Below are 22,559 nucleotides of genomic sequence, written 5' to 3'. Positions count from 1 at the left end.
GGGACACAGAGACCCCTTGTCAGACCCTGTGTGGTGCAACTCCAGCCAATGTTGAGGGGCTATATGACCTGGGTGAAGGTCCCCCGGATGAAGCCACTTGCCCTGCCTATGGCCCAGATCCCTGTGCAGACACAGGAGAGGTCGGGATGGCTGGTAGCTGAGGTTCTCCAGGACACCAGCTTTGACATCCTTTTGGAAAATGACTGTCTTTCTTTAACACAGGATCCAGGCAGCCCTGCGTCTGTAACGGCCAAGGATTCGAATCCAGGGAGCCAGAAGGCGGAGAAGGCAGGTGCATGTGAAGATGTGACTAGCTCGGCTGGCAGGAAAGAGGGGATTTTCCCCCTGGCTGGTAACACAAGGAGGAGCTGCTAAGCTCTGGATACCAGCCTGTCTGTAACCAGAGCCCGGTGTCTGAGTGGGACGGAGGGATGGTCCCCACCCATCCCCCATGGGAGATGTTACTTATGCTGGCTCTGACACTGCCTACCCCCCCCCCCCCCGCCCCCGGGAAAGCAAAGGCAGAGCTGAGCATGGTGGGAACTGAGCTCCCAGCCGAGCATGGGGTGGCCCCGGGCAGGGCAGGACCGGACCATGGCCAAACATGTTTTCCCCTGTCCAGGGGTGAAAGAGACCCCAGGGAATAGGGGAGCAGCTGGAAGGATGCTCCTGGTAACACAGGGGCCTGGTCAGAGAGGGGCCATGGTGAGAGAGCCCAAATCACAGCCCCCCTGGAAGGGGGGCAGGGAGTGAGGGTAACAGGTTAACCCCACAAGGGAAGCTGGGCTCCTGGCATACACACAGCCCTGGGGTTGGGACGCGACTCCAGAGGGGGCCTGCAGGGGCACCCTGCACCCTGGTCTCACCATTCCCCGGGGCACCAGAGCCCCAGAGGGCTGGGGTAAGCACCAATGATCATGGCATCACTCCCTGTTCCAACCAGGGGGCAGGACACCCCGGTCTGTGGCCAAGGCAGCTGATACATGGAGGCAGGTGGGGTCCTGCCCCCCTCACTCCCTGGCAGACGAGGGGGAAGGGCAATGGCAGAACCCCAGCCCAGTTTCAAACCCAAAGGTTTTGGGGTGGCAAAAGGGCGTGAGGCCACATGAGAACTCCTCCTGTACCCCCTGTGAGTGCCAGCAACCAGACTGGAGCTAAGGGAGGACGTGGCACTGCTCTGACTGGGTACTGGGATGGACTAGCCAGGGTGCTAACGGACTCCCGCCCCACCCCCACCTGCCTCGTCCCCTCACACCCAGCCCCCACCTGCCTTGTCCCCTCAAGCCCCACCTCCACCTGCCTCCTCCCTGTGACAGGCTTGGTCACAGAGACCCCCTTGGGACTGTCACCTGATGTGCTGAAACTACCTCTGAGCCCATTTTCCCTGCCAGCTTGGGACTCCAGAACCCTGCCTTGTTGAGCCAGACATGCTAGCCTGCTGCAACACAGACCCAGGGTCTGAACCATACCCCCAAAGCTGCAGACTTTAACCAAAAAACATTCAGCAGATATTCCTGTCTCCAGCACCCCAACACCCAGTTCCCAATGGGATCCAAACTCCAAATAAATCCGTTTTACTCTGTATAAAGCTTATACAGGGTAAATTCATAAATTGTTTGCCCTCTACAACACTGATAGAGAGATATGCACAGCTGTTTGCTCCCCCAGGTATTAATCACTTACTCTGGGTTAATTAATAAACAAAAGTGATTTTATTAAATATAACAAGTAGGATTTAAGTGGCTTCAAGTAATAACAGACAGAACAAAGTAAGTTACCAAACAAAGTAAAACAAAAACACACAAGTCTAAGCCTAATACATTTAAGAAACTGAATACAGGTAAATCTGACCCTCAGATGTTCCAAGAAGCTTCTGTTACTGACTACAGAGCGGTAGCTGTGTTAGTCTGTATCAGTAAAAACAATGAGGAGTCCTTGTGGCACCTTAGAGGCTAACACATTTATTTGGGCATAAGCTTTCGTGGGCTACAGCCCACTTCATCAGATGCATGGAGTGGAAAATACAGTAAGTAGGTATAAATACACAGCACATGAAAAGATGGGAGTTGCCTTACCAAGTGGGGGGTCAGTGCTAACAACGCCAATTCAATTAGGGTGGATGTGGCCCTTTCCCAACAGTTGTCAAGAAGGTGTGAATATTAACAGGTAAAATTACTTTTTGTAGTGCTAATGAGGCCAATTCAATCAAGGTGGATGTGGCCCATTCCCAGCAGTTGATGCTCACACCTTAGTCTGGGCCCAATCCTTTCCCCTGGTACAGTTCTTGTTAGTTCCAGCTCAAGTGGTAACTAGGGGATTTCTCATGACTGGCAGCCCGCTTTGTTCTTTTCCACCCCCTTTTATAGCTTTGGCACAAGGCGGGAATCCTTTGTCTCTCTGGGTCCCCACCCCTGCTTCTAAATGGAAAAGCACCAGGTTTAAGATGGATTCCAGTCCCAGGTGACATGATCACATGTCCTGTGAGACCCCAGCCTCCATTCTTTCCGGCCTGACTCACAGGAACACAGGAAGGCTTACAAGTAAACAGAGCCATTTACAACCAATTGTCCTGGTTAATGGGAACCATCAAGATTCTAAACCACCATTAATGGCCCACACTTTGCATAGTTACAGTAGGAGTTCAGAGTAATACTTCATATTTCTAGCTTCAGATACAAGAAATGACACATTCCTACAAATCGGATGATCACACTCACCTTACAAGAGACCTTTTGCATGAAGCATATTCCAGTTACATCGTATTCACCAGTTTCAGAGTAACAGCCGTGTTAGTCTGTATCTGCAAAAAGAAGAACAGGAGTACTTGTGGCACCTTAGAGACTAACAAATTTATTAGAGCATAAGCTTTCGTGGACTACCGAAGAAGTGGGCTGTAGTCCACGAAAGCTTATGCTCTAATAAATTTGTTAGTCTCTAAGGTGCCACAAGTACTCCTGTTCTTCTTATCGTATTCACCCTCATCAGCATATTTCCATAAAATATATGGAGTGCAACGTCACAGTCCCCTCAACCCCCATTCCCACCTGCCTCTTCCCCTCATACCCAGCCCCCATGGCCCACCCGCCTTATCCCCTCATGCCCAGTCCCATGGCCCACCCCCACCTTCCTCATCCCCTCACACCCAGCCCCATGACCCATCCCCACCTGCCTTATCCCCTCATTTCCACACCCCTACCTGCCTCGTTCCCTCAAATCCCACCCCACCTGCCTCATCCCCTCACACCCAGCCCCACAGCCCACCCCCACCTGCCTCTTCCCCTCACACACAGCCCCACAGCCCACCTCCACCTCCCTCTTCCCCTTACACCCAGCCCCATGTCCCAACCCCACCTGCCTTATCCTCTCATGTCCACCTCCCCACCTGCCTCGTCCCCTCACACACACCTCGCCCTTAGGGTCACACTTTCAGTGGGCTCAGCCCCTCGGCTTCACCACTTCCTGGGACCGAACCTCTGGCACCTTCAGCACCCTTGGGTCACACCGTGAGTTCCCTGCGGCGACTCCACCTGAGTTGGACACCTGGGGAGACTTGCACCCTGACTTCCTGACTCTGTAGGGACTCTCAGCCAGCGGGATAACATCAGGAGGGTTATCAGGTGTCTGGACACAGCACAGAGTGGCCTTAGTTACCACAGAGACCAGAAAGTTACAGCAAAGTCCAGCTGGGTCAGCCCAGAGCCCTCTGACCCCTCTTCAGGCCCAGTCTAGAGGCTTCTCCAGCCTCCAGCAGCCCACAGGTAAAAGCCCCACCTGGATCCTCCCCAGTCCTTTGTCTCCCAGCCAGTCACACCCACCTGGCTCTGGGGGGGAGCAAGGGTCATTTTTTTGCTAGGTACCAAGAGTCCAGGCAATTCAAGTGGCCATTGTCCTCTGGGACTCTCCCTGAGCCTCCAGGCAGCTCGGGGTGAGTCGTGCCTGTGTCTCTGCAAAGGGCAAATAACTACCCTGTTTCCCCAAAAATAAGACAGTGTCTTATATTAATTTTTGCTCCCAAAGATGCGCTAGGTCTTATTTTCAGGGGATGTCTTATTTTTCAGAAATGAAAAATGCCTTATTATCGGTGGATGCCTTATTATCGGGGAGGTCTTATTATCGGGGGGATGCCTTATATTACAACGAGAGGCAAAACTGTAAGTAGGCCTTATTTTCGGAGGATGTCTTATTTTCGGGGAAACAGGGTATTTCCTCCACAACTAGTTACCCATGCACCACATGGGGGAAACTGAGAAACACAATATTCATCCAATATATTATGCATAATTCCCACGCCGTCACAGGCTTCTCCACGCATCCCGCCTGACTGCTTCTGGGAGAAATTAGCTTCCAAATATGCCAGGAGACAGCAGCATTTCCTGCTTCCTCCTCCCCATCGAGGGGCCAGAAGGAGTTCATGGACCCCCAGGGCGTGGTGATGGCCATGGGTCCCAGCCCCTCCTGGGTGCACTCCATACCAGCAGACTGGGGTCAGGCCCACCTGGGGCACAGGGGTTTGGGTTTGGGGCTGTAGCTGCAGCTTTCCTGAGTCAGGATCCAGGGAGTCAAGGGTCCAGGGACCTGAGGCTCTGGCTGGGGTGGTGCTGCCTAGCCCACAGTCATTTCCTTACATAACTATTCACTTTTGTTTCCGTGTTTTCTGGCATTTCAATGTTTGCCCAGTGCCTTGCCCAGCCCGTCCTATGAGTTTCAGCTTGTCCCAGGCTGGGCGCCTGGATCCACACGTCGGCACTGTCACGGAGTATTGGGGGACTCAGGGCCCTGCACCCCCGACTTCCTGCGATTCACCATGACTCTCAGCCAGCCAGTAAAGCAGAAGGTTTATTTGGATGACAGGAATACAGTCCAAGACAGGTCTTGCAGGCACAGACAACAGGGCCCCCCTCAGTTAGGTCCAGCTTGGGGTCCCAGGGCATGCCAGCCCACCCCCCTTTGGGGGGTCAGAGCCATCTCTCCCTCCCAGCCATCTCTCCCTGCCTGCTTCCAGCCCTCTCCTTTTGCGACCCCTCCCACAGCCTTTGTTCAGTTTCCCGGGCTAAGGAGTCACCTCACCTTCAACCCCTTCCTGGGTTCTCATGTTACACACTCAGGTATGCGCCCTCGGGCAGATCCCATCCTGCAATGCAGACTATCCCAGCACACTCCCCTGTCAGCATTCACAGACCAAAGATGCGCTAGGTCTTATTTTCAGGGGATGTCTTATTTTTCAGAAATGAAAAATGCCTTATTATCGGTGGATGCCTTATTATCGGGGAGGTCTTATTATCGGGGGGATGCCTTATATTACAACGAGAGGCAAAACTGTAAGTAGGCCTTATTTTCGGAGGATGTCTTATTTTCGGGGAAACAGGGTATTTCCTCCACAACTAGTTACCCATGCACCACATGGGGGAAACTGAGAAACACAATATTCATCCAATATATTATGCATAATTCCCACGCCGTCACAGGCTTCTCCACGCATCCCGCCTGACTGCTTCTGGGAGAAATTAGCTTCCAAATATGCCAGGAGACAGCAGCATTTCCTGCTTCCTCCTCCCCATCGAGGGGCCAGAAGGAGTTCATGGACCCCCAGGGCGTGGTGATGGCCATGGGTCCCAGCCCCTCCTGGGTGCACTCCATACCAGCAGACTGGGGTCAGGCCCACCTGGGGCACAGGGGTTTGGGTTTGGGGCTGTAGCTGCAGCTTTCCTGAGTCAGGATCCAGGGAGTCAAGGGTCCAGGGACCTGAGGCTCTGGCTGGGGTGGTGCTGCCTAGCCCACAGTCATTTCCTTACATAATTATTCACTTTTGTTTCCGTGTTTTCTGGCATTTCAATGTTTGCCCAGTGCCTTGCCCAGCCCGTCCTATGAGTTTCAGCTTGTCCCAGGCTGGGCGCCTGGATTCACACGTCGGCACACAGCTGGAGGGAGGAGGGCAGTGGCAGGCCGTTTCTCCCCGTCACATGCTGTGAGCCAGTAAGAAATGGCACTGAAGGGCGACTCTGCCATAGGCCCCAATCCCCAGCAAGAGCCGTTCAGCCCCTGAGAACTCCAGCTGCCCTGCAGAACGAGAGCTCAGGGCTGGCACAGCCCCACCCAGCCCCATCACAGGGCCAGGGCAGCCACTGCTCCAACCGTTTTGAAGCAGAGGTCCGAGAGGTGCAGGAGAAAACCAGCCTAGAGCCTGACTCAGCACAGATCCCTTTATTGTGCAGCACTGTAAATACAGACCTTCCCAAGGACATTGTGACCCCCCTGCACACTGGGGCGGCCGTCACAGAGCCAAGTGGTTACAGATCACAGGTATAAAAACAGAGCCCCAGGCCAGTGGTGCAGGCAAACGTGACCCCTGGAACCTGAACACTGCATAGTGGGGGCCCCATGGCAGGATACATTTGGCAAGTGATTGGGGGCAGGAGGGGCTTGGAATTGGGGGGAGACAGAGGAGGGTCCCTCCCTTGCATTGTTCCTCCAGTTCCTTCATGCATTCAAATTCAGCTGCTCCGGAACTATCTGATGCTCCCCCACCTCCTGGGAACAGGCAGGAGCTGGGCCAGAGAGGGCTCCCCAGGCTGCGGGGAGGTTGTGGGGGGAGGAGCAGGGACACACCCCATACACAGCTTGGGACAGTATGGGGGGGCTCCCCTGGGGAGTCCCTGTCGTATTCCCTGCACTGCCCAGCCTGGTTGGTGGGGGGATATATGGAGCAGCCCCTTTGCCCTCCCTTGTGGAGCGGGGGTAGGAATTTGCCCCATCAGTGCTTGCCCCACAGGCCCAATCGGAGCTCCCCCTCCCACAGGGCCAGGAGTTGCGGGGGGGGGGGGAGTCCCCAGGGCTGATACCCCCTCTCCCCCGTGCAGCAAACCCCTGCCTGGGGCTGCCTTGTCGGCCCTGCCCAGCACCCTGGAGTCGAGCTGTAGGAAGCACATGGCGATGGTGGGAGCTCTGCTCCCACCAGTCCTCAGGGTGGCGCCCCTAGAGATTGTCTGACGTGGCAGGGTTGGTGTAGAAGGCGTTGGTGCCGTTGCCGGCGGCGATCTGGGAGGAAGCAGAGGGGATGGGGTTAGAGCCAGGCTGGGCCAATCCACCGTTACCTGGTAACCAGGACCCCCAGCCAGGCAACCACCACGTACCCCTGTGGGCATGGAAACCGGGGCTCTGGGCCTGGGGAGGGGCTCACTGGGCCTAGCCCTGGCGAACAGACCCCAGTCACGTTCGATACCGGCCACCCCGTCCCTGCCAGCAGGGAGAGACATCAGGGACCCGCTCCAGCTCCGCCGCCCCACGGCAGCACAGGGGGCACATGATGGGGCCAGAAGGTGACCCCACCCCAGAGCCCCGCAGGGCTGTGGCTGCTTCAGGGGGTTAATGTTCAGAGCACCTGGCGCCACTGGAGCAAGCGCTGGCCTCCTGCCAAGAGCACCACAAACAGCCCAGTGTCTACTGTAAATACGGCACTCGTCACGCACCCAGCTCTTCCCCTCACTGCCCCCCACGTCCCGTTCCCCCCCCCGGACGTGCACAGGCCTGCCCTGCTCCGCAGGCGAGGGGTCCAGGCTGAGGTGGCACACCCAGGCAGGAGTGTCCCCACCCTCCAGCAACACCAGCCCCTCCTGGGTGCCTATGAGCTGGCTACGCTCCCCCCGCCCGCCCGCCCAGGCTTCCCATGACTTGGCTCTTTTGTCTCCTGCCATTAGCCAGCCTGCAGAGGTAAATATTTACTCAGCCCGGGTGTTTGAACAGCCGGAGCCACTGGCTGCACAGAGCAGAGGGGCTGGATCCAGCCCAGCTAGGAACAGGGACGCGAGTAACACAAACACCCACTGGGGCGGTTTCGGGGCCCAGCCCCACAGGAACCTCACCGGGGCCCGCCCCCCGACAGCCACGCTTCTCTGCCATGCCAAAGGCAGAGCCCGGCCCAGCACAGGCTGCTCGGCTGGCGGGGCCCACGGCGGACGCACCCACCCACTGCAGGGCTTGTGGTGCTGGCATCACTAGGCCCCTCACGCGGATAATGTCCCCCCAAGTCCTCTACCCCTGCACCTGCCTACACCCCTCATCCCTGAGCCCACTGGTGACTCCGCCCCGTTATCGCTGAGGAGTTCCCTGATCCCTCAGCCCCCTCCCCTCCCGCCCGCCCAAGGTTTACTTGGGAAACAATTTGTGCTTGATGCAGGGAGTTAGCAGCAGAGCCCCCTTGATCCCCCAACTTCCTCACATGCGGCACCTCTGAGCTGGCCCCACAGGCCAGCAGACCAGCCCTCTCCATGTTCACAGCTGCCCAATTGGCCTGGTACCCTGGGGCTGGCCTGGTACCCTGGGGCTGTGGGGCTGGCCGGGTACCCTGGGGTTGAGGGGCTGGCCTGGCTAAGGCCATTTAACAGCAGAGTGACCCACTGCCCTGACAGGCTCCCCCGGCCCCCCAGTCCCTCAGGCGGTGCCGGGCCGGGGCTGAGGGTGCAGGGCGGCCGTTCAGTCACAAGGAGAGATGTGGAGCCGAGGAGGCACCAGCCACCCACCGAGGGCGGCCGGGTCCCCACGGGTCAGGGGAGGGAAAACCAGAGCTCCATGTACAGACTCCGCCTGCTCCAGCCCAGCCGCCCTCCCCGAGGGACCTGCCACCCCGGGCTCTGCACAGGGCACAGCCCAGGCCTTGGCTGCCTCCCACTGGCCAGCAGGGACGGGCTCGGCTGAGGGAGCCCAGCGTCCCTGGGCGCGCAGGGCCTGGCTCCAGCCAGGCTCCGTCAGGGCAGGCTGCCCCCCGCCGGAGCCCTGAGCCGGGCATGAGAGTTACACTAACCCCCGTCCTGGGGCAGGAGCGGGGCCGCCTGGGATCCATGGGCATGGTGCCGGGGCAGAGCCCAGCCAGGCCGCCCCGGGCAAGGGGCACAACCAGCGCTGCCACGGTGCCATTTGTAGAGCGACTTCTCCCCGAGCCAGGCATCAGCCCCACCTCCACCCCCCTCCCTCCCTGCCCCACAACCTCACTCTGCAACCCCACCACCACCCCATCCCTGCCCCACAACCTCGCTCTGCGACCCCACCCCCTCCCCTGCCCCACAACCTCGCTCTGCGACCCCACCCCAATCCCTGCCCCACACCCTCGTCCTGCAACCCCACCCCCATCCCTGCCCCACAACCTCGTCCTGCGACCCCACCCCCTCCCCTGCCCCACAACCTAACTCTGTGACCCCACCCCATCCCGCTACCCCAACTCCACCCTGCAACCCTACCCCCACTCCATCGCCCCACCCTCACCCTGCCCCACTCCCAATGCCATCCCGAAGCCACCCTCTGACCACCCCTCCAACCCCCCCCACCCACAGTACCACTCTCTGACCCCAGTCCCACTCCAGCCCTCCCAGCCCCCCACCCCTCTGGAGCAAGGCAGGGGGCTCGTCCCCCACGGACAGCAGCAGGAGTCACAGATTCCAGGTGCGAGTGTCCCAGGCCAGCAGGGCCAAGGTGACCGTCTAGTCTGACCTCCCGTCTCGCCCAGGCCAGAGACCGGCCCGGAGTGAATTCCTGCTGAACTAGGGCCGAGCGTTCAGCAAGCATTCTGTCTGGCCACAGAACCTGCCGGGGACGGAGAAGCCAGCAGGGCCGGGGGCCGGTCCCAGGGCAGGAAGGGACACGGGATGCTGGTGCTGCCGAGGGCAGGACAGGCTATGGCAGGTACAGGCCTAGCGGCCCCCAGAGACCCGGGCAGAGCCGTGGGGGTGGGGTGGGCAGAGCCATCGGCCTGCCCCATTAGCTGTTTGTTTAGCTGCTGGTTTGATGTCAGCCAGGAGCTGCCCCATTCGTGATTAACTCAGCGAGGGGGGCCAGGGTTAAGGTCAGAGGCCGCCACACGGGGCCTGGGCTGCAGCTACCTGACTGGGGAGAGCAACATTTCCCCTGGATCTGGCCAGGCCAGTCCCCTGCCCCCCAGGGACATGCACCCCCCCACCCCAGGACTACCCCCCAGGACCTCGCGCTATAATCCCCCAGGCCCACCCCCATTGCATCGCCCCCAAGAACCACACCCCATAACCAAACCAAGTCCAGGCCCTATAATCCCATAATCCCACCCATCTACCCTAGGAGCTCCCCCCATATCGCATCCCCCCCGACGAGTTGACTAGTGCAGCAGGGCCCCGTGCTCACATTTCTGTCTCTGGGTCCCCCTCTGCCCTTGACCCCCCCGGCTCTCTCCCGGGGGGGTGTGCATTGGGTGGGACACAATTAGGACCGTGGGAAACACCGTGACACCATCACACACTAACCCCCCCACCCCGGGTTTGTGTTCTTCCCTCTGGTGAAATTTTCTACGATGAGCTGACCAACCCCCTCCGCCTCCCAACCCCCGCCCTCAGTGAGCAATGGGGGGCATCCGCCCTCAGTGCCCGCCACTGGCACCCCAGCGTGTGCCTGGCAGGGCTGCCAGGTACCGGGCACCGGGGCCCAGGTGTGTACCCAGGCCGTGTACGGGGACAGACATTGGGGCACACGCTGGGCGAGGGGGCACCCAGGGCAGGATCAGGCCCCGCTGCTTACGTCATTGTAGGGATTCTGCTTCTTGCCGGGGCCGCTGAAGCGCCCATGGGTGTGGTAGGTGGGGTACTCGTTCATGGGCTGGTACGAGGCCTGTGAGCTGAACAGATCCAGCTTCCCGCGGTTCCTCCTGCGGTACGAGCAGACGATCTGAACGGGCGAGAGGAGGCTGGTGAATGGGGGCGGGGCGCAGAGGGGATGGTGGGGTCAGGCAGGGAGAAGGAGAGAGGCTGGAGGGGGGCCTGAGGCTGGAGGGAGGGGCAGCGGGGGGCACTCACCAGCAGGATGAAGATGACGATGCTCAGCACCAGCAGGATGCAGACCAGGACCAGCAGGGCGATGCCCCAGCCAGGCACCAGGGGTGCTGGCGCCGAGGTGGCCGGGGGAGAGCTGCCAGAGTTGGCTGAAATACAAGAAGGAGCAGTCAGGGGCTGGGGAGGGATCCTAGGACAGGGGCCCAGGCCAGGGGACGCAGCTGGCCAGGCAGAAGGGCCAGGGACAGTCAGGGGCTGTCGGAAGGGGGCTGGCCCTGGGGTGCTGGGAAGAGGCTGAGTGTGATGGCCAGGGGCCCAGCCAGTAGCGTAGCTAGCAGGGTGCAGGGGAAGTAGCCGCTTCCCCTCAGCACAATTTCCCAAAGCGGCGCCTTTCCAAAAGCTGCTGGAGCAGCGAGGGGGGGCGCAGGCTGGCGGCCCGCAGCGCGGCCAGCAGCCATGGGGTGGCGGTGGGCACGGCCGGAGGGGGGGCGCATCCAGAGGAGCAGGGGGGGCGCAGCATGCGGCCCGCAGCATGACCGGCAGCCGCGGCCGGAGGAGCGAAGGGGGGCGGCGGGCGTGGTCAGAGGAGCGGAGAGGGCGTGGCCGGAGGAGCGGGGGGGGGCACACGCCCCAAAGCAACCCAGCCAGGGGCCTCTGCTGGGAGCTGGAGGAGCCCCCGAGGGCAGCCCCCATCCCGTCTCCACAGAGCTCTGCACAAGGGCCATGGACACCAGCCCCCCTCAGCCATGGGCTGAGCCCCCAGCACAGGGACCCCGGGACACGTGGCTGCGGCCACACTGTGGGGCCCGACTGGAGCCTGCTCACCGCGGATACTGTCCAGCTGGAGCCCATCAAAGCTGTTCTGGCCGTCCAGCCTTTGTGTCAGCTGCTGCTCAAGGCCGGTGGCGCTGATGCTGGTGTCGCTCACTCGGTACCGCAGGACAGACTCAGTCACCACCGACCCCTGGCTGCAGAGCGTGCCGGAGAGGGGGAGTTAACTGGCTCTTCCCGCGCCACAGTCCCACATGCCCTGACTCCCCAATTCCCACTTGCCCCTGCACTGGCCTCCCCACACCATCCATCTGCCCCCCAGCTCCTGCCACCTGACCCTGCACCAATTTCCCCACACTACCCACTGGGCCCTGCACCAGCTGCCCCACCCACAACCCCCTTGAACCACCCCCCTTATGCCCCCACCTGCCCCAGCCCCCTCCCCCCGCAGGGCAGCACACACCTGCCCAGCACGGCCTCAGGCAGCCAAAGCTCTGGGCTGTCAGACATGGCACCCCCAGGGTCACACAGATTTAGCTTCTCTCTCCTCACCTTTCTCTCCCCACCCCCCTAGCCCGGAGGCAGCAGGCTGCCCCCTCCCCTGCCCACAGCTGGGGCAGCCCCATGGCACACACTGTACCTGAAACGCAGATCAGTGAATCCCAGGTAGTTCTGCCCATTCGGGCACATTGGGCAGCCGTAGATATTGACGTACTGTCACAGACAGAGAGGGGAACAGGGTCACTGCCAGCACCCCAGCCGGCTCAGGGGGGCAGGGAGCACCCAGCTTGGCAGATCTGCCCCGGCCCCTGCCAACTGTCTGGGGGAGCGGGGGGGGGCTCCCCAGACAGGATTGAGGGACTCTCCCTTCACTGCTCCAGGACAGGAGGCTGTGGGGCTGAGGGGCCTGGTGCCCAGGGCTGGGCCTGGGGGTGGGGTGGGGACGTCTCCCCTCCCCGCTCCGTGGGGTCTCTGCCTGTGGAGCCCGAACTGCAGCAGCCACCAGAGTCCCGAAGGCTCATCACTCGGCAGCTCGAATGAGCTCCCCGCGGAGCCCCCCAGCCTGGGGCTGGCAGCCGCCCCCAGCTGGCAGGCAGGGGCAGGGGGCCGGGAGGGGAGGGAGGGGCTGCTGTGCTCACCAGGCTCTGGATTTTGGAATATAAATCCTTGTAGTAACTGGTGCTGGGGTCGAGCAGGGAGTCGTTGAAGTTCCAGTTCACAATGCGGAACGAGAGAAAGAAATGGATCGGGGCCGGGGTCGTAATGGAGGTGCTGAGGGGCGCGGTGGTCCTGTTGCTGGGGGCCGGGGTGGTTGTGTTGGTTGGGGGCGGGGTGGTCGTGTTGCGGGGGAATGCTGTGGTCGTGTTGCCGGGGGCTGGGATGGTCGTGTTGCCGGGGGGTGGGGTGGCTGTGTTGGTTGGTGGCGGGGTGGTCGTGTTGCCGGGGGGTGGGGTGGCCGTATTGCCGGGGGGCGGGGTGGTTGTGTTGCTGGAGGGCGGGGTGGTTGCATTGCTGGGAGGTGGGATGGTCGTGTTGGTGGAAGGCGGGGTGGTGTTGTTGCCGGGGGGCAGGGTGGTCGTGTTGGTTGGTGGCGGGGTGGTCGTGTTGCTGGGGGGCGGGGTGGTTGCGTTTCCGTGTGGTGGGGTGGTCGCGTTGCCAGGGGCCGGCGTGGTCGTGTTACCAGGGGGCGCTGTGGTCGCGTTGCTGGGGGGTGGGGTGGTTGCGTTGCCGGGGGCCGGCGTGGTTGTGTTGCCGGGGGGCGCTATGGTCGCGTTGCTAGGGGGTGGGGGGATCGTGTTGCCGGGGAGCGGAGTGGTATTGTTGCCGGGGGGCACTGTGGTCGTGTTGGTTGGTGGCGGGGTGGTCGTGTTGCTGGGGGGCGGGGTGGTTGCGTTTCCGGGTGGTGGGGTGGTTGCGTTGCCAGGGGCCGGCGTGGTCGTGTTACCAGGGGGCGCTGTGGTCGCGTTGCTGGGGGGTGGGGTGGTTGCGTTGCCGGGGGCCGGCGTGGTCGTGTTGCCGGGGGGCGCTATGGTCGCGTTGCTGGGGGGTGGGGGGATCGTGTTGCTGGGGGGCGGGGTGGTGTTGTTGCCAGGGGGCGGGGTGGTGTTGTTGGGGCCCAGTGCTGCACCTAGGAGAGAATTGGTCCATTCAGTTCAGGAGAAAACAGAACAAAATATGGGGCGCAGGCGAGCAGTAGAATCCTCTGGATGGGGCAACTGAGGCATCAGGCGCCCACGAGTCAGGGGTAGTTGTTATACACAGCACGTGACTAGCCTGGGGAACTCACTGCCACAAGGTCCTAGCGAGGGCGAAAGTTCCCAGGGCTCAGCCCTCCTTCCCCCCCGCCCCCGGGACAGATACAGGCTGGGCTGGGCCAGCAGGGCAGGCACCCTCCACACACCCCAAAGCAACCCAGCCAGGGGCCTCTGCTGGGAGCTGGGGGAGCCCCCGAGGGCAGCCCCGTCTCCACAGAGCTCTGCACAAGGGCCATGGACACCAGCCCCCGTCAGCCATGGGCTGAGCCCCCAGCACAGGGACCCCGGGACACGTGGCTGCGGCCACACTGTGGGGCCCGGGCGGAGCCTGCTCACCGCGGATACTGTCCAGCTCGAGCCCGTCTGTGCTGTTCTGGCCGTCCAGCCTTTGTGTCAGCTGCTGCTCAATGCCGGTGGCGTTGATGCTGGTGTTGCTCACTCGGTACCGCAGGACGGACTCAGTCACCACCGACCCCTGGCTGCAGAGCGTGCCGGAGAGGGAGAGTTAACTGGGTCTGGCCCCGGCCCTTCCCGCACCTCTGCCCCGGCTCCCCCATTCCCACCTGTCACTGCACTGGCGTCCCCACACCATCCATCTGCCCCTCGCAGCTCCGCCCAGCACAGCCTCAGGCAACCAAAGCTCTGGGCTGTCAGACATGGCACCCCCAGGGTCACACAGATTTAGCTTCTCTCTCCTCACCCCTCAGCCCGGAGGCACCCTTCCCTGCCCACAGCTGGGGCAGCCCCATGGCACACACTGTACCTGAAACGCAGATCAGTGAATCCCAGGTAGTTCTCCCCATTCGGGCACATTGGGCAGCCGTAGGTCTTGTTGTACTGTCACAGACAGAGAGAGGAACAGGGTCACTGCCAGCACCCCAGCTGGCTAAGGGGGGCAGGGAGCACCCAGCTTGGCAGATCTGCCCCGGCCCCTGCCAACTTTCCTTGCTCTTCTCTCTGCTCTTCCCTGTGGTGCAGGGGCACAAGGTGCCTCCCCAGAGGTGGCTGAAGAGGGGCAGAGGGACCCAGAGCCGAGGGCAGGGTCCCGGGGCTGGCAGGGGGGCTCCCCAGACAGGATTGAGGGATTCTCCCTTCACTGCTCCAGGACAGGAGGCTGTGGGGCTGAGGGGCCTGGTGCCCAGGGCTGGGCCTGGGGGTGGGGTGGGGGCGTCTCTCCTCCCCGCTCCGTGGGGTCTCTGCCTGTGGAGCCCGAACTGCAGCAGCCACCAGAGTCCCGAAGGCTCATCACACGACAGCTCGATGGAGCTCCCCACGGAGCCCCCCAGCCTGGGGCTGGCAGCCGCCCCCAGCTGGCAGGCAGGGGCAGGGGGCCGGGAGGGGAGGGAGGGGCTGCTGTGCTCACCAGGCTCTGGATTTTGGAATATAAATCCTTATAGTAACTGGTGCTGGGGTCGAGCAGGGAGTCATTGAAGTTCCAGTTCACAATGCGGAACGAGAGAGAGAAACGGATCGGGGCCGGGGTCGTAATGGAGGTGCTGGGGAGCGGGGTGGTCGTGCTGCTAGAAGGCGGGATGGTCATGTTGCTGGGGGGCAGGTTGGTTGTGTTGCCGGGGGACGGGGTGGTCACGTTGCTGGGGGGCAGGTTGGTTGTGTTGCCGGGGGGCACTGTGGTCGTGTTGCCAGGGGGAGGGGTGGTCATGTTGCCGGGGGGCACTGTGGTCGTGTTGCCAGGGGGAGGGGTGGTCGTGTTGCTGGGGGGCAGGGTGGTTGCGTTGCCAGGGGGCAGGGTGGTCACGTTGCCGGGGGGCGGGGTGGTCGCGTTGCCGGGGGGCAGGTTGGTTGTGTTGCCGGGGGGCGCTATGGTCGCGTTGCTGGGGGGTGGGGGGATCGTGTTGCTGGGGGGCGGGGTGGTGTTGTTGCCAGGGGGCGGGGTGGTGTTGTTGGGGCCCAGTGCTGCACCTAGGAGAGAATTGGTCCATTCAGTTCAGGAGAAAACAGAACAATATATGGGGCGCAGGCGAGCAGTAGAATCCTCTGGATGGGGCAACTGAGGCATCAGGCGCCCACGAGTCAGGGGTAGTTGTTATACACAGCACGTGACTAGCCTGGGGAACTCACTGCCACAAGGTCCTAGCGAGGGCGAAAGTTCCCAGGGCTCAGCCCTCCTTCCCCCCTGCCCCCGGGACAGATACAGGCTGGGCTGGGCCAGCAGGGCAGGCACCCTCCACACACCCCAAAGCAACCCAGCCAGGGGCCTCTGCTGGGAGCTGGGGGAGCCCCCGAGGGCAGCCCCGTCTCCACAGAGCTCTGCACAAGGGCCATGGACACCAGCCCCCGTCAGCCATGGGCTGAGCCCCCAGCACAGGGACCCCGGGACACGTGGCTGCGGCCACACTGTGGGGCCCGGGCGGAGCCTGCTCACCGCGGATACTGTCCAGCTCGAGCCCGTCTGTGCTGTTCTGGCCGTCCAGCCTTTGTGTCAGCTGCTGCTCAATGCCGGTGGCGTTGATGCTGGTGTTGCTCACTCGGTACCGCAGGACGGACTCAGTCACCACCGACCCCTGGCTGCAGAGCGTGCCGGAGAGGGAGAGTTAACTGGGTCTGGCCCCGGCCCTTCCCGCACCTCTGCCCCGGCTCCCCCGTTCCCACCTGTCACTGCACTGGCGTCCCCACACCATCCATCTGCCCCTCGCAGCTCCGCCCAGCACAGCCTCAGGCAACCAAAGCTCTGGGCTGTCAGACATGGCACCCCCAGGGTCACACAGATTTAGCTTCTCTCTCCTCACCCCTCAGCCCGGAGGCACCCTTCCCTGCCCACAGCTGGGGCAGCCCCATGGCACACACTGTACCTGAAACGCAGATCAGTGAATCCCAGGTAGTTCTCCCCATTCGGGCACATTGGGCAGCCGTAGGTCTTGTTGTACTGTCACAGACAGAGAGAGGAACAGGGTCACTGCCAGCACCCCAGCTGGCTAAGGGGGGCAGGGAGCACCCAGCTTGGCAGATCTGCCCCGGCCCCTGCCAACTTTCCTTGCTCTTCTCTCTGCTCTTCCCTGTGGTGCAGGGGCACAAGGTGCCTCCCCAGAGGTGGCTGAAGAGGGGCAGAGGGACCCAGGGCCGAGGGCAAGGTCGGGGGGGGGGGTGTCCCAGAGCTGGCTGGAGAGGGGCAGAGGAGCCCAGAGCCGAGGGCAGGGTCCCGGGGGGGTCAGGGGGGCTCCCCAGACAGGATTGAGGGACTCTCCCTTCACTGCTCCAGGACAGGAGGCTGTGGGGCTGAGGGGCCTGGTGCCCAGGGCTGGGCCTGGGGGTGGGGTGGGGGCGTCTCCCCTCCCCGCTCCGTGGGGTCTCTGCCTGTGGAGCCCGAACTGCAGCAGCCACCCGAGTCCCGAAGGCTCATCACACGGCAGCTCGATGGAGCTCCCCGCGGAGCCCCCCAGCCTGGGGCTGGCAGCCGCCCCCAGCTGGCAGGCAGGGGCAGGGGGCCGGGAGGGGAGGGAGGGGCTGCTGTGCTCACCAGGCTCTGGATTTTGGAATATAAATCCTTGTAGTAACTGGTGCTGGGGTCGAGCAGGGAGTCATTGAAGTTCCAGTTCACAATGCGGAACGAGAGAGAGAAACGGATCGGGGCCGGGGTCGTAATGGAGGTGCTGGGGAGCGGGGTGGTCGTGCTGCTAGAAGGCGGGATGGTCATGTTGCTGGGGGGCAGGTTGGTTGTGTTGCCGGGGGACGGGGTGGTCACGTTGCTGGGGGGCAGGTTGGTTGTGTTGCCGGGGGGCACTGTGGTCGTGTTGCCAGGGGGAGGGGTGGTCATGTTGCCGGGGGGCACTGTGGTCGTGTTGCCAGGGGGAGGGGTGGTCGTGTTGCTGGGGGGCAGGGTGGTTGCGTTGCTAGGGGGCAGGGTGGTCACGTTGCCGGGGGGCGGGGTGGTCGCGTTGCCGGGGGGCGGGGTGGTCGCGTTGCCGGGGGGCGCTGTGGTCATGTTGGTGGAGGGAGGGGAGGTCGTGTTGCTGGAGGACGGAATGGTCGTGTTGCCCGGGGGAGGGGTGGTTGTGTTGCTGTGGGGCGGGGTGGTCACATTGCCGGGGGGAAGGGTGGTCGCGTTGCCTGGGGGAAGGGTGGTCGCATTGCTGGGGGGAGGGGTGGTCGTGTTGCCGGGGGGCTTGGTGGTTGTGTTGGTGGAGGGAGGGGTGATCGTGTTGCTGGGGGGAGGGGTGGTCGTGTTGCCAGGGGACAGGGTGGTTGTGTTGGTGGGGGGCAGGGTGGTTGTGTTGGTGGGGAGAGGGGTGGTTGTGTTGCCGCGGGGTGCTGTGGTCGTGTTGGTGGTGGACGCGGTAGTCATGTTGGTGGGGGACGGGGTGGTCGTGTTGCTGAGGGGCAGGGTGGTCGTGTCGGTGCCGCCAATGGGGGTGGTGGTGCCCTGTGTTGCGCCTAGGAGAGAATTGGTCAATTCAGTTCAGAAGAAAACAGAACAAAATATGGGGCACAGGGGAGCAGTAGAAACCCCTGGATGTGGCAGCTGAGGCGTCAGGCACCCATGAGTCAGGGGCAGTTATTTTACACAGCACGTGACTAGCCTGGGGAACTCACTGCCACAAGGTCCTAGTGAGGCCGAAAATTCCCAGGGCTCAGCCAAGACCTGGACGGTCACAGGGACAAGGGGGACAGATGGTGACCCCGAGGGGACAAAGCTGCTCCAAGGAAGGGAAACGTCACTGTCCTCTGGGGATCCTGCAGGAGCCGGGGGTGGCCCCTGGGGGGCAGGTCCCGGGGCCGTGCTGATGATCCCCAGTTGGATGGGAGCGACCAGAGCGCCTGGGGCCGCAGCCTGATGCACCGAGCCCCCCCGCTCAAACTCAGAGAGGGGCTGCGCAGCTGGGGCTCAAACACCCCAATGTGGGGTCTGACATGGGCCCAGCCGAGTGTCCTGGGGGCTCCAGCACAGCTCAGCCCCGCTGCGGATCAGGCACCTTCCCCGAGCCTCGCGTCTGGGGTCAGACTCGGTGTGTGGAGCTGGGTGTCGGGAGCCCCTGGTCCCGTCTGGAGCTGCCTCACATCCCCAGCAGAGACAAGGCCTGCAGGGTCCGGGGATCTGCCTCCCCCCCTAGGTTCCCCGGAGCGCTCCCCACACCCCCACCCTCGTGTGCCCCGTGTGGAGCGAGCCGTGGGGCTGGCTGGGCTGTTCTCTGTGTTCTGGCCCATTGGTGAGGAGTTTTACTTGGCTCATTCCCCAAGCACCTTTTGTTGGCATCGATAGCTGGGGGTCCAGAGCAGGGGCCTGGCAGCGCCAGCCTGGCCAGAGCGTCCTGCCCACCAGGGGCTCCCGCGGCCTCTGCCTCCCTCCGGGCTGTGGAAGGTGCCTGAAGGAACGGCGCTGACCCCATGGAAAGAGCCCTCCCTGCCCCTCCTGGCCTCTCCTCCCCTGCCGACACCCCCAGGCAGTAAGAACGGCCGGGGCTTCAGCCCTGGAGCGCTGAGGCTCTGACCCCGTCCCTCCTGGGCCTCACAGCGCCTGGCTGGGGCGTCCTGCGGAGCAATTCCTGCCACTAACCCAGCAGCCCACCCCGATGCAGAGAGCCTGGCCGGCCAGTGGGCAGCGCTGCCCCGTCCACAGGAGGCCCATGGGCCCCGCAGTCCTCGGCCTGAGCCCGCAGCCGGGGCCTGTCCTGCAGCCAGCACCAGCCTGGGGCTAACATCCCCCCTTCTCTTGGGGCGCCGTGTCCTGGTCTCCTGGCAGGTCACGCAGGGCGTGGGCTCCCTGCACTCACAGTCAGGGATCTACATGCTGCCCCCAGGGTCCTGGACAGGACGTTCCCTGCTGGGCTCCCCTGACTGGCCCCGGGCCGTTAGCGCTGGGCTCAGCCAGACCGACCCAGGGCAGACACACCAGGGTCAGCCCCTGGGCAGAGGCACCAATGGCTGTCGGCCAACAGCCTCCTGGGTCCCAACCCGCTGCTCCTGGGCATCGTCAGCAAGGGTCCCTGGAGGAGGAGAAGGGGCTCCCCAAAGCACCCACCCCAGGGAAGAGGGGACCCCAAGAACACTGGGCCCTGGGGGGGGGGCTGGGCAGAGGGGACCCCAAGAACACTGGGCCCTGGGGGGGTGGGCAGAGGGGACCCCGGGAACACTGGGCCCTGGGGGGGTGGGCAGAGGGGACCCCGGGAACACTGGGCCCTGGGGGGGCTGGGCAGAGGGGACCCCAGGAACACTGGGCCCTGGGGGGGGCTGGGCAGAGGGGACCCCGGGAACGCCAGGCGCTGCCCATTGTTTTCTAGGTCACTGCAGCGCCTGGGACAATCAGGCCCCACTCGCCCATCCCCCCCCCCCCCAGCGGTAGATCAGTGGCTAAAGGCAGCGGAACAGATCTCGGCCCTGGGGCTGCCCGACCTGCTGAGCCACGGCCCCACCCCTCGGATCCTTCTAGGAACGGACAGAAACCTGCCCCGGGGCCTCCACTGTCCCCACTCCACGACTCCCCCCAACCCCCTGTGCAGCCCAGAGCCCCGGGGTGGGGCCGATCCGGCTCCAAGTGCCATTCACCTGTGGCCAGCAGCAGCAGCCCTAGACCCAGCCGTAGGGCAGCTGTGCCCAGACTTCGGGGCTTCATGGCAGGTGGTGGGGTGGGGGGCTCGGCCCCGGGTGTCCCAGCACCGGGCTCTGTCTCTCTCTGCCTCACTCGATGGGGCTGTGCCTCCCGTTAGCCCGCAGGGCTCTCCACAATCCAGGAATCAGGAACTGGCAGCGGCTCTGTGGCTGAAGCTTTATAGCAGCACCTGCGAGCAGGTGGGGCCTCACTCAGCGGGCTGGGGACACTCCCAGGAGCTCGCTCAGTGTTGCCCAGGTCTGTGCTGGTCCTAGGGCCCTGCCCCCCCCCAGGGCACCCCCCAGCCCTGGGACCCTGCCCCCAAAAAGCTCGCCCCCAGCCCTGCCTCACCCGCCCTCCCTAGGTTGGAGATGGGCGTGGAAAGGTCAGAACAAACCCCTGGATTGTCCCCAGCACAGGGGCTCGGTGAGGGCCAGGGGAGGCCCCAAACTGGGGCTGGGGAGAGGCCCCACTGGGTGGATAATGGGGCAGAAGCCCGAGGCTGGAGGAATGGAGGGGGTCTAATTCCCCCGTCCCACCTGGGCTCAGCCCTGGCCTTGCACCACAGCTCCAGAGCCGGGCCAGAGATGTCGGGGGGAGGATTAGAGGGTCCCTGCAGCCCCTTGGCTCAGCCACCCAGATGCCTTGGGGGCCTTGGTGCTGCTCAGCCGGCCGCCTGGTCCCTTCCCCAGCTCACGCCCGGTGTGGGGTTAATCATTCCAAGCGCCAGCTATTGTCTGGCCCTGGGCTCCCCTCACCTGCCCCAGATTCACCCCTGTGGAACGCACATGGTGTAATCCCAAGGGCATGCCCAGGCCATGGTGGTGGGAGCCCACCCTGCCAGCTGCCAGCAGCCCTCACTCTGCTGGGCACCAGCCCCCCCCCCACCCCGCCTCGGGCTCCCACCTGCCATGGTTCTGGGGCTGGAGTGACTGTGTCTCTCCCTCTGCTGGCACTAGGGCATCTGCCCCCTCCCTACTTCTGCCCATGAGCTGCCCTCATGCCCCTGGCAGCTGACTTAGTGACCCAGGCCCACGCCGAGGGCACCCTGGGGAAGGGGAGCCCAGTGGCAGCAGAGAGTTCTGTGCTGAGCCCCCGATTCCTTGCCCCTCAGGCACTGAGTCACTGGGGGGCTGGACCTTGTGTGTCGCCGGAGTTCCCAGTGCCTGGGCAGGGGGCCCGGTCTGCAGCACCAGGAACTGGGGAACATGGTCCTCTGCCCAGCACCCCTGCCAGACCACGGCACCATCCACGGCCACACAAACTCCCAGCCGCCCGGGTGTCATCAGGGGAGTTGGTGACATGGAGCTCATGTTTGCTAACAGGGAAGGAGCGAGAGCAGGAATTGCCCAACAGAAACAAGGAAAAAGGAAAAAGCAATTTCACCAGGCATGTCATGAGCAGGCCAGGGCCGCTGACGCCATGCCAGGGCGGGGCTGGGCTGGGGGAGATGATGGGGGAGGGGGCTGTCTCCATACAGGTGCCCCAGGCCTGGGGCCAGCTGCCGGAGCTGGGAGTGTGGCAGGCGCATCCTGCCCCCCCCATGTCCCACTGCCACCCCACGGCGCCCACCTGGCTGCACTGGGCATGGGAGCCAAGAGGCGAGACGACCTGGGAATCAGGAGGGGGCAGGCCCAGGGACACCCCAGGAGCACGGGGTCTGGCCAGGCCCCCCAGCAGGCGCCTGACGAGCCCAGCGCTGTGGTACAAGGTCTCTGCTGGACTGGGGTGGGCTGGGGCCGAGTGCTGCACTCACAACGTGGGGAGAGTCCAGCAGGAGCAGGGCAAGGCTGGGCCTGTTCCGGAGACAGGAGCGGCTCTGGGCAAAGACATGCGGGGCCGGGGGAGCCCAGCAGGCGCTGCACTGCAGAATGACGCCAAGGCAGCTGGGTTTGAACAGCTACCAGGTGGGCTGAGCTGAGACCAACGACCAGCAGAGATTTGCAGGGCCAGCGCTTCCCAAAGGGACGTGGCAGCCCAGGGCAACAGAACTGCTGCCAGGGTAATCAGTGCTGATGCCCCAGCGTGAAAATGGGATACGGGGGATGGGGAGAGCAGAGACCACGTGTCTGCGAGAAATGTGGAGGCCACCACCACACCATGTTGAGCCCACGGGGCAAGAGTGGCTCACGTGAGAAACGCAGCAGTGTTGGAAGCACCCCTGCACCAACAGCAAAGAGCTGCAAAATCCAGGCCTGCCCGCACTTC

At 63.2% G+C, this 22,559-nt stretch overlaps 1 protein-coding gene across 1 annotated transcript; it reads right to left on the bottom strand.

The window, feature by feature from the left end:
* Positions 1 to 6,186: 6,186 nt before the first annotated feature.
* Positions 6,187 to 20,507, bottom strand: LOC128827490 (mucin-2-like). Its single transcript, XM_054011397.1, has 13 exons — positions 20,309 to 20,507; positions 17,286 to 18,199; positions 16,621 to 16,694; positions 16,194 to 16,336; positions 15,174 to 15,730; positions 14,574 to 14,647; positions 14,147 to 14,289; positions 12,695 to 13,683; positions 12,196 to 12,269; positions 11,610 to 11,752; positions 10,809 to 10,933; positions 10,534 to 10,680; positions 6,187 to 7,035 (listed from the first exon to the last, which is right to left on the bottom strand). The coding sequence occupies exons 1-13, from the start codon at positions 20,373 to 20,375 to the stop codon at positions 6,973 to 6,975; spliced, it is 3,513 nt and encodes a 1,170-aa protein (XP_053867372.1). The 5' UTR covers positions 20,376 to 20,507; the 3' UTR covers positions 6,187 to 6,972.
* Positions 20,508 to 22,559: the final 2,052 nt, after the last annotated feature.

This window comes from Malaclemys terrapin, chromosome 21 (assembly GCF_027887155.1).
Source record: "Malaclemys terrapin pileata isolate rMalTer1 chromosome 21, rMalTer1.hap1, whole genome shotgun sequence".
NCBI classification, from domain to species: Eukaryota; Metazoa; Chordata; order Testudines; family Emydidae; genus Malaclemys; species Malaclemys terrapin.
The sequence above is the reverse complement of the archived record's forward strand: the minus strand, read 5'-3'. Positions and strand labels throughout refer to the sequence as shown.